Source organism: Pholis gunnellus (genome assembly GCF_910591455.1).
Source record: "Pholis gunnellus genome assembly, chromosome: 7".
NCBI classification, from domain to species: Eukaryota; Metazoa; Chordata; class Actinopteri; order Perciformes; family Pholidae; genus Pholis; species Pholis gunnellus.
Genome location: NC_136533.1, coordinates 9,427,035 through 9,439,288, shown reverse-complemented (window position 1 = coordinate 9,439,288; position 12,254 = coordinate 9,427,035). Strand labels below are relative to the sequence as shown.

Below are 12,254 nucleotides of genomic sequence, written 5' to 3'. Positions count from 1 at the left end.
ACCCATATTTTGGCAGCAAAAGTAGTTGGTGACCTTCTCAGTGTTTCGCCCTCCTTACGAGAGCCAGGCTGTTGCCGTGATTAGTTCACTGCCTCCCAGCACTCCTCTGTCAGACCAGGCTCAGCCCCAGCCTCCTCCATAAACACATCTAGGTACACACACACACACACACACACACACATGCACTTGCTGCGCATGCACCATGCCTAGCTTCCCCAGGCTTTCCACTGGCTCCTCACCTGTCGCCCCAGGTCTCTATCTCTCACACTCAACATGTGTGTCAGGACAGAGCCTGCGAGACCCCGGCCTTACCAGTTTGTTTGTTTGCTGCATTGACGGGTGGGGAGCAGGGACGTGGGTGCAAGAAATTAGCACAAGTCAAATCAGATTAATTAATCCCCAGCTCAAACTATTAGCCGAGGAGTCGTGTTGAATTAAAAATCAAATTAGCCCTGGCGCCTGCCGTTAAAGCTGTGGTGTGTGCCTGCCAAGCTACAATGACACACACCCACAGGAGCCAGCCGCTCATGGGCTTCACTGATGGATGGACGTATGGATGGATGGATGGATGGAGGGGATGAAGAAGAAATGGGTGCTGGAGGACTGGAGGTGTGGGGGAAGGGGAGTTTGGTGACTTTGCCACCCAGTGTGGTAAGCATATCCAGGGGCACGGAGCTGGCTGTCCTCCACTGGGCGCTGCTCCACAGTCCTCACACCGCTAGCACTCACTCGAGTTAGGCCTTTCAGCAACATTTCACCCTGATGGTTTGCATAACACACACACACACACATCTTGAGCCTGGGACTGAACCCAGTTTTATACAGGCCCCTGTTTCTCAGCTTAGCTCTATCAGAAACATAAACCAAAATACATTTCTTACACAACTTTGGTCTCATTTTCGCAGTTTTGGCCATCGGTACCATGATTAACCATAATATTGTGCTCAGCAAATTGATTGTTGATTTCTGAGACACCATCACTGAAAAGAAATCCTCCCCAGCCAAAAACTTGAAAAGTCTGATGATCAAATATGTTTTAAACATACCCCCAGATCAGTCAAGTAATGCTTTGTTGTGGTATTCTCACCAATTACTTAATGAAGGCCAACACAATGAAATCCACACACAATTCGTAACAAACTGGAATTTTCCTTTAACCGTCACAATGTATTATGAGCATGCACATGCATGTATACATGCATTCGGGTACACTATATGTGTGTTTGCGAGTATGTGAGTGTGCCTTTTGAGATGGATTACAGGGCTGTGCAGAGACGTAGAAGTCTCATTTATCATACAGGGTGGGGCTCCAAAACACACAACACTTGTTTGATTCAGAACAACATTCATTTCAATTATGACACATTAGTTCAGGGGGGTATATTATGCTCCGGTGGTGCTCCTGTATTCCATTCATCATTTACGCTTGTGTGGCTTGTAGCTCTTGATCATTGAAAGGAAGCCGAACACAGCCTCAAGCAATGAGCTAAATGCTTATTTTCTTCATACTTTTATTATTTGTATTATTCAGTTATTGGTTTTGATAGATGCAATAATGTATAGGACTCATCACAGAAGAATAAGCAATTATTACATTTGAAGGGTATTTAATAATTGTTCACGTATGACCATATGTTGATGTGTACAGTGCGGTTTCTCTTTCAGCTAGCTATAGCTATAGTGGCAGCTCTTACAATAAGCCTTGGCTCTGTGTGTTGTGTGGGTGTGTTTGTGTGTGTGGCCTGGCCTTCAGAAGTTTATGGATAATAGATGGTGGATGCTGTGAGATACAATGGAGGCCGAAATGAAAGAGCAGTTGTTCTGTAAATGTATGCATATGGTCAAAAATTGGTCTGGTGCTGAGAGCCAGGGCATGTATTCCAACGTTTTATCTCTACACAAATGGCTTCTTTCACAGAACATTCAATTGACCGTACTGTGCGCACATGGAAAAACATAATAATGTAAACATATACATATGCACAGTAAGTCTCTCATATACACGCTTGTGCATGCTCACCTACACACACACACACACGGCTCAACAGACCTCCAGGTGTCCTTTAATCTCTCCTTCATTCATATGGCAAAACCTCTCCCCCACACATTTTCCCACAGAGTCTCTTACCCCATTTCCCCCCTGGCCACAGGCATCTTTCACCACCCATATTAACACACAGCTTCCTTCTGGCAACACTGTGCCGGACCCCTGCCATCACCCCAACGCTGCCAACCCGTCTCCATGGTAGCGTGATTGGCAGATGCTGAGATGGATGCTCGTTTGAGCCAGTAGCAGATCAGAGTCAGGTTGTCATGCGCCGTGAGACCCTGCAGTGGCCCAGCTGACCAGCTGAGGATGGTGTTGAGAAGAGGCGATGAATGCTACACAACAGTCGCACACAAACGCACACACACGTAGCATGGGATCATTCAGCAGCACAAAGCGTATGGGGTCCCTACTCAGGCTGTCAGTACTGTTGTGATGTATCATTTATGTCGCCATTGTGCGGCCTTTTCTTGAAACGTGTTGACGGAGGCATTATTCTGGCCTTTGACAGATTCCCATACATTCACAGGCTTTTAATAACACATGTTAATGCTCCAGTAGGTTTATGACAGGTTTTAAGAATTACCAAATGAAATATGAGCCTAAAATGTGCCTGCCCTCCAAATTATCTGGGGTGGTAGACATTGGATTTCTAAGTCTGAGCAAGTGGGAGAATGATCACTGCTTATAAGGCCGTTATCTGTCTATCTGAGTGTGCACATAGTGAAGACACACATGCACACCACAAGCAAAGATATGCATCATAAGCATTAATCTGTGCTCTTTAAATGAGAAGCACATTTCTGCGTTTAATCAAAAACTATATAGTGAGCAGTGACAAATTCCTCATTTGCTTACAGCACATTACGCTACTTCATAGGGATTTATTTCTTTAACGCTCCGGGCAAACTGCCATGCATACACATGCATTTTAATATTCTGTTTGTGGTTGATTATGTGTATGTGTGTGCAGACGTGCAGGGTCATGAAAGTGCATTTGTGCTGGTTTATGTGCTTTAGCAATGAAGTGGAATTTATTGAACATGAATTCATTAACAACAATTGGACCAGTTTATTCGAACTTTTGGTAGAAAAAAAGCAACAAGCATCCAGATTCCTTATAACCTTTAGGACTGAAGTGCATTATCCTACTGCCTACCTGTCAATCAGAACTCTCGCATGAAAAACATGTTTGCCCTGAATGTATCCTAGAAACCATTTAACAGAAATGAATACAGTCGAATCACAGACACACACACAGATCAGTCAAACTAATAGTTTTCTGTTGCTCTTCAAGCCAGACATGGCTGAAGGACAATTGGGGAATGAGGGACAAATCCAGTAGCTGTTTGTTAGACCAGATGTCAAATGGTGTGTATAACTCTCGTAAATGTGCATATCAATTTGAATGGTGCCTCTCGGATCCTCGCAACTCTGCCACCAAACCTAACTATCAGCTCTAATGCCAGTTAGACCGGCTCCTGCTGGTCCTGCAGTGTGAAGTCGCTGCCAGGCTGAGCCACCGATTGCCCATCTGCTCCATCGGGGGAGAATTCTCACTCCATCTATTTGACTTGTTTTGAGCTTGGCTGTGGAAAAGCTCATTAGCTTTGCAAAGTGAGATACAAAGACAGATAAAAAAAAAAATGTTGTGTTCAAACAGAGAGATGTTAAAGAGGACACAGACAGATGTGAATTGAAGTGTTTACATATTTAAAAGAAGGAAAACCAGACGGAGGGGAGAAGTCTTTGTTACTAGATGGACTGAATATGAATACATGAGAGGCGACAACTTCGCACTTCCTTTTTTTGGGGTGCTTAAAAAATTCTCTACAATTGACAGCAGAGCTTGATGTCAGGTTGACAGCCCTACAACCAACAGATGACCCCTAAAATCCTGACACACCCATTTCCTGTGTGTCTGTGTTTTGTGTGTGGAGTGCATGTGTGTGTGTGTGTGTGCGTGCATATGTGTGTGTGTGTGTGTGTGTGTGTGTGTGTGTGTGTGTGTGTGTGTGTATTGTGTGGGGTTGTATTTATGAAACATGCTCTGCCCAGTCACACCGTGGGAGTTAGCAGGTCATCTTCCATTGCCATTAATCACTGCCGACAGCTCATAAGTGCCCAATCTGCATGTGAAAGACCTGCATGTATTTGCATGTGTGCATGTGACTGTGGATGTGTGGTTGCAATAGTCCTCCAAGTCCCCCCCCCAACTTCTGTCATTGTCAGCTCATTAGGTAAGTTCTGCATGCAGCTGATTGTTTGCTAATCACAGTTGATGAAGCATAAAATGTGCCCACTAAAATTAAACGTTTCTTTCATTTTGTGGAAAGAGGTTAACACGCCAAAATGTAGCAAGTTCTTCCTATCGATCACCTAGTTGCTGTGTGTTTTAACAGACCACATCAAGTACTGTAATTCGAGTAAGAAAATGTCGGGGGATCGAGATTGTAAAAGAGGAGAAGAAGGAAGCACAAACTATATTGACAGAAAACAAAACAAGCATTTAAAGCAAAGATGAAGTCAGTGAGAGATGTCGCGAAAAACATAACTCAGAGGTCGACAGAATGAAGAATAAATGAATGAACAGTTTTTTTTTAAGTTGGCGTGACCCCAGTGAATAAGGACACAGGAAGGGCTTTGTTATATATTTTGATTTCACAATGACGAAAGAGCATGTCTTTTTATTTCTCTGCTCATCTCCCTGGACAGAACCAGGAATGTTAGAGTTGTCTCTTTTCTTCTGCCCAGGTTCACTACAGCTTGTTGCTTCACTGGAACATTTGGGATTTGGATCTCGTTGAATAATAGTGATATTTTTTCTCTCTCTCTCTCTCTCTCTCTCTCTCCACACCCGGACATGAAAGGGAATAGTTTCGTTATTTGCATTTTTACGCCTGAGTGTATTTTTCAAGTGGGAATAGAAATTCTGTGAGCGGTGTCGATTCCCAGCGCTGCTGTGTCCTGGAGTGCATCAGTCTGCCTTTTCATCTTCACCCTAGTCTAACTGCTCTCTGCTTCTCTTTAGCCATATCCTCAGTTCCTCCCTCTCTCTACCTCTCCCACTGTCTGCTGCTATTTTCTTTTCTTTTCCTAATTTTCTCACAGTGCTATGCACATCTTTCTCGTTTCAAACATTGAATTCTGTGTTTGGTTTCACTTCATCCGGCATTAGTTCATTTTCCTATTCAAGTTACAGTAGCTTGTGGTGAATTGATTAGGGTTGTATTACAAGAGTGTTTCATCATTGTAAATGAAAAAAACACTCCTGTCCAACACCGAAGGTGTTGTTGGTGCCCTGCCCACCTTTCTCTTTTACTCAATGATGAGCGCTGAATCCCTTTTTAAATGAGTTTAACCGGCCACAACCCGTTTACTGTCTCGCGTCTGCTATCCCCTCTGCTCATTCTCCTGCTCAACTCCATCACCACACTCTCTTTCTGTTTGTCCTCGCAGCCTTTCCAGATCGTGTTTCCATTGTCACGAGAGCTAAGCTTGTATTATGCACATCTGCAGGGATTCTCAGATTGCCTTGGTAATTTGGTGAGAAGGATTCACAGTGCTTCTCCTTCTCTTCTTCTGCCACAAAATTGGACATTTAGTGCCAAATCTGTCGTCTTGAGATCCTTGGTTGCGACAGTAAATGGGTGGCACATAACAGCCAGGAAATTGTTCTGGAAATGGCACTTTTTTTGTGTCAGAGGGGCTTAAAGCAAGAGAAAGAAGTATGGGTATGTCAATGCATGCTAGCCTGACTGCTATGTATGAACAGCACAGAAGCAATTTCTGCTTTCCTGTCTGTCGGCGGTAAAGATAGGGTGCTGAGGAGATCTTTCCCAGGCTAACAACATTGCAATAACCCAAGACAGTTATGTGTGTTTGTGCATGTTTGTCTGTGTGTATGTGTTTGCTTAAGAGTAAATCGTGGTCATTACACGGAGAGGTTGTAGCCGAGAGGTGATTGGAGAACAGGAGCACTATTAGTGGGTGATTACATCTCGGTCTGTTGTTGCACACCAGCAGCTCCTTAGCAATGTAAAAGGCTGCTCTGCTCGACACCTCGTAAATCTGACACACGAGGCCCACACGCTGCATGCACTCAAACATAATGATACAATACGTTTTTTGTCATGCGAAACCTTTTGTTAAATCATGTAGCTTTGATGATTATTCGGTTTGAACTCCAGTTAAAGAGTTTCATGTGTCTCCCCATGATGAGAACAAGAAAACCTTTGCAAAGCCCACAGGATAAACACATAAATGCATGGTGCTCAATTTAAAAAACAAGCTTGTTTTTCGTGTAGTTTTTTGTCCGACAGCAATGATAACTTGGTTTGTTTGTCCCGTGGCACACACATACACACATCAACATAAATTTAATTTAACGGTACAAACGAGCACACACACAAATACACACAAGCAGCTGGCAGAGTTTAACAGAAACATTTATGGTGCTGTCGACGTTGTGTGTATTTATGGATGCAATCTGTGCGGTCAAATTCATTACTGTCAGAAAATGGGCGGAATTATTTATCTTTAAATAATTAGTTTTGAACCGCACGCGCGCACACACAATCTTTACATATTGATTTGCACATTGATTCAGGGGATATTAAAGCTCCGATGTTATTAATCATTGCTGATTAGGTTTTCAGTGAGCTGAGTTATGATTGAGGAGAGGAGAGGAGAGTATTGTGTTCGCAGGTTGTATAGAGCAGAGGCCAGCCACCAGAGCGCTGCAGCTCAGAGCACATCTTCATGCACAGATGGGACGTCACATACATTTTTAAACCGGCTGAATGTGTTTGCTCCATGAGCACTGGACCACACTATGTTAACTTAGTGCTTTAAAATGATTACAAATGCTCAGATTGCTGTCTGGGAGATGCACACATGTTTTTGCAAATTCATAGTTGAGCTGTGTTTTCATTTGTGATAGTTACCGCTCAGTTTTTGCCAACACTACACTGCTGTTTAGCTACAGTCAATTATTTAACTGCCCTGCGTGTCTGCGCAGTGATTGATGAGCCTGGCGACGTCCTGCCCTTGCCCTCTGTGAGATGAAGAAAAGATTATGTGACATGATGTCATTCCGTCGGTGCAATCATAGCCGGACACAGACCGTCATTAATAAGAGCACCGCTATGTAGTATCAGCTCACGGGGAGTGAGAGAAGAAAGAGAGGGTCAAGAAAAAAATAACTAATGAAAGGAGAGCAGGAGAGACGGAGAAAGAGAAAAGTAGAAACGATGGATGAGCGTCAGGCAGGAAGCAATGAAGAAGGAAAAGAAAAGTATGATGCCGGTGGAGGGAAACAAATATCAGTAGAATGACACGAGATCAAACGAGTGAGGGAAGAAATGAGAAAGAAACAAGACATTGGTACAGATATCAATACTCTTATATCATGCAGGTCCTTGTGGCTCTTTCTTACTTACATCTTACATCTGAAATCGATTGGCTCGTCACTGTATGCATTAGTTTCAGACTTATGCTGATTTGTCTATAAGAGGTGTTACTTTATGATGTATTTCCCTTTTCGTGCTCTGTGTCATAACAAATATTATTGCAGTATTTTAATTGCATACAAGCTGTTTTACTTTGCTGCAAATCACCTTTCACAGAATACCATTTTCTTTTTTTTTTTATACGACTTTCATTTCATCACCAACCCGAACAGACTTACTTGAGATACTTTTGGTAATCCATCACAGTGAACATCATTGTTGTGTTTTCATTTTGTGAAAGTATTGCTGAGTGTGCAGTAATGTAGTGGAGCGTGGGTACATTTAAATCTGCTGATTGGAAACCGATGACAGTTGGCAACCAAAAAGAGGAGACCATGAATTAAATATAAGACTTTACACCCATGCTTTATTAATTGTTTGCCGTTGGGTGTGGCTTTCTGAAAATGCTTTTTATGAAGGAAATGTTGTTCGGAAGGCCGATTAACCCACACCACAGGCTATAAAAATAATCTCTTAGATGGGCTTACCAAATAATGATAATGTAACATTTAAAGCAGATGGATAAATAGCAGACATGACATGTACTATGATTAATGACTCTAACCTATAACACACAATAAAACAAATGGAAACGAGCTGCTACTTCAAGAAAAACTAAAATAATGTAAAATGTATCTAATAATAAACGTGATAATACAAATGTTTAGTACTAATTACATTACATTTATCCCCTTCACAAACATTTTAAATTTGCGCCAGGTAACTTTCTCTGTCCCTCTCAATTAATCTATCTGGTCTTCTTCTCCTCCCTCCTCCAGGTGTGATGCCAGAGCGCCAGTTTGGTGGAACCCAGTTTGTTTGCAGTGTGGTCGCTTCACATGTCAGCCACCAGCCCTCCACCAGCTTCAGCTTTGTCTGGATCGCCCCGCCACCTGGCACCGGCTGTGTCAACTTTCTGTAAGTCATGTGTGAGTGTATATGTGTATAAGAGAATGGCTAAGGGAGAATAACACAGATGAGTAGATGAGATGCCGGCTAGGACCTTAACAGCTGTCCCGTGCCTTACTCAGACATGGAAGTCGTTAACTGTTATGAAAATATCCGTTAATGTTGTGTGGCTGCATATTGACCCAGTAAGCCTGAGTGAGGTTTATCAGCTGACATCATGGGCGTTGTTTTCTCTGTCAGAGCCACGGAAAGAATGTGAAAAGGCCATCCTCTCATGCAGACAAAGCATGCATAATGACTGGAAAGAGGTTAAACTGGGGACACACATGTGTGTGATAGTACTACCTTGCGTGACATGGCCTGTGCGGTGGTAGGTGTGAATGCGTGTGTGTTTACCCTGCTGACAATTAAGGGAAATATCCCCATCCTCTCATTCAATGGGCTTGGTTCCTCATCTCATTGGAAAATATGTGAGTGGTTGAACAGATCCACCCATTCCCTGAGGATGGGTGTGATACAAACACACACACACACACACACACACACACACACACACACACACACACACACACACACTCACTTTATAGAAAAACTTTGGTTCACATGATGCTCTTCTTCTGTGGCATTACACATACGCATTAGTTAGGAGCAATGCCTTCTTTTAGGGTCTTAAAGGAGCAGTGTGTAGGATTTAGTGGCATCTAGAGGTCAAGTTGCAGATTGCATCAAACTAAAGGGATACTGCAGAGGTTAATATGCTTTCTATCTGTCTGTTTGTGCACACGGTATGCCTGATTCATGCTTGATGCATCTATAAGTGTCATTTTCTAACCACGGGTGGGTGGGAACCATCCTGTAGACATGCGTTTTCGATACACTGCCCCCTACAGTTTGGGAGAATTATTTGATTGCCACGAGGAGAAACCCCACACAAAGTATAAAAGCTCCAAACGTTTCCTTGTCATAATTCCACAGCTCAGCTAATATCAAAGTGCCACCATCCGAGAGAAAAGCATAAGTGGGGATTGACTTGCTGTGTTCACCTGAAGCTTACATGTTGTTTGATGGGCCCAAGTTGGAAAAGATCGAGCTTCACACATTTGAGAACAGCCTCGGTCTTTCCCTTTTTTTCATTTTCATCCCCCCCTTCGTTTTTTTCGTGCTGTTCATCATTTTCTCCATCTCTATCTGTTGGAAACATCCTCTAACTGTCTTTCCCTCTAGTTCTCTTTGCTGGTGATTTACAGCCTCAAGCTGATAATTAGTCAAAATGCAATTAGCAGCTGTTGCTGGAGAAGTGTAGAGGAAAAGGGAGGACTCCAGTAACTCTGCCCATGCAAAGTCACAGCAGCACAGCAGCACAGCAGCACATTACAAAACTCTTTGAGAAATTCCCCCACATACGTATCGTATTTAAGTATAAGTGTGTTTTTAAAATGAAATCTGAAATGAATCATTGTTATCATCATATAATTGTAATGCTTGGATAGCCAAATCAGACTGCAAACTAATCCCTTATTTATTATTTTTTTTGTATTACCAGTCATCCTCTTTCAAGATTTGAAAGACGTTGCAAATTGCACATCAATGTTTCATAAAAATAAAACAACTAAACTCAACATTTTGGCAGTACTCGTAAAAATTCCTCAATGAATTTCTGGAGGGAAACGATAGACTATCAGACAAAGACTTTTATGGACAGACTGACAGAAAGGGATTCAGCTGGGGAATTTGTTGAAGTGGAGCTGCCATTTACACAATATCCACAGAGCCAAACAGATTTACTGGCTTTTTTGTCTGCCAGCAAACACATTTACTGTTGAGCGTGTGTCAGCTTACGAGGATTGTGTGTTTCCTCAGTATTTGTGTGCCGTCCATGCGTGTGCTGTGTGTTTGCTTGCGAGTGTAAACCATGGAGCGGCAGTGTGCCAGTGCTGGTGACAGTGTGGCTGGCAGGGGGCCACGACTGTATGACAATAGGGGCCCCTGCGGCTGACCTTATCAAAGTCAGCCAGTCACACTCCAGCTGGCGGGAGACTGCTCCTTTCAAACACCCCCAAACACACTTACTGCACCCTGTTCCAGTTCACAGCTCCCGTCTCCACTAGTAGGGTTCAGTGACCTGACACCGGGAGGAATTCAACAGGAGAGGCCCTTGTGACCAAAGCCAGGGCCACGTTGGGTGCTATATTATTTTTTTCCAGCGCTGATATCTCAGTATTATTCCTCTTGAGGTCGACATGTGATCAGACAACTCTCAATTTTGTTCCCTGTCATATTTTCTTCTTGTTTGTTTTTTTTATTATAAATTATCACCTAAGAAGTTATTAAGGTATTAAAAATATCGGTGTAAGTGAAAGGACATTCGTCTTGACCATACAAAATGCAAATGTATTGTCCTGCCCTTGCTCATAGTATTCCTGCCCTGATTGATACACGGACCATTTTCCACGGGCAGTGTCCATGAGTGTTTAAATTAAAGGCGGCGCAGACATCCTATGTCCTTCACCGGGCTGGAGCTGGTCCGCCACTGCATTAATATAGGGCCTGTGAGGAGTTTTATGGGCGATATTGTGGGAGTGTTCCTGGTAACAGATCACTAGCGGGAGTGTGATAGAGTGCAGTGGCGTTGGCATCCAGAAGAACTCATTTTCTGGGGGGCTGTAAATTGCCACCTAAAGAGAAGGGGAGGCCTTGGAAGACGAGGAGAGCAGAGGAAGCGAAGGAACGGGGAGGACACACACACACACACACACACACACACACACACACACACACACACACACACACACGTACATACATAAGTAAACACCAACAAAACAATTCAAACTCAACCTAAGCGATCAACAGAAAATGAATCAGCAAGGTTCCATCCGCTTAAATACACCAACAAGCTGTTTCTCTGTTTCATATCACTGTTAATTGAAGATGTTAGTTGTTGTTCAAAGATATTGAACAACATGAACATGTTGCCTTTAGATCGGAGATTGTAATGAGCAATTTTATTGATATTTTCTGACATTTTACAAACTTAACAATGAATTAAATGATTAATTAAAGAATAACAGCCAATGAATTAATCTGTAATAAAAGTGATCATTAGTTGCTGCCCTAATTTGATACACTCAGAAGTTAAACCTGCAGCTATCACAGTGAAGCTGTGGGCCCGGATCAAACCTTTTCTTACATACAACATTTTAAAAAACTAACTCAGGCTTTAATGATTGCATAAAACACAGTTGTGCCCCACTTTTTATTCTTCCTGCTCAGACAGACAGTCCACGCCACTACACAATCTACTGAATGCTTTGCTGCACTTAGCAGAGGTGAGAATGGTTAATAGCTTCCTCTGGCGAATGCACAGATGCACTGGTGTGTCTCGTCCTTTCTTTGCCTTTATTCTGCTTCACTTACAGCCCCAAGGCAGTCAGCGTAGTGTGTGTGTGTGTGTGTGTGTGTGTGCGAGTGTGTGTGCGAGTGTGTCTGGGTCCATGCGTCCATGGGATTTTATTTGTTACAACAGCTACCTTCAGAGAAACATATTCAACAACTCTTAGCACTGTATAAAAGTCTTTCTTGTGGATGGGTGCTACCTGGGTTTATATGGGTGTATTTGCATACACACATGCATGTGTGTGTGTGTCTGTGTGTGTGTGATGTGTTTTTGAGCTCTAGTGTTTTGTACTGTCCCCCTGTGAGACTAAGAAAGTTGCCTGGTTGGAGATTGCTTTAATTAATGTGATTCTCCTTCCCCAAATGTTCCCCTGAGGAGACATCTGTCTGCGTAT

The 12,254-nt window shown here is 42.9% G+C and overlaps 1 protein-coding gene across 1 annotated transcript in view; it reads left to right on the top strand.

Moving 5' to 3' along the window:
- reln (reelin) overlaps positions 1 to 12,254 on the top strand; it is a gene marked incomplete at its 5' end in the record, with an annotated part of 88,407 nt that overhangs the window by 25,338 nt on the left and 50,815 nt on the right. The window contains one exon of the mRNA XM_079162364.1: positions 8,337 to 8,475. Coding sequence (XP_079018490.1) covers positions 8,337 to 8,475 — 139 coding nt within the window. The remainder of the gene's footprint in view (positions 1 to 8,336; positions 8,476 to 12,254) is intronic.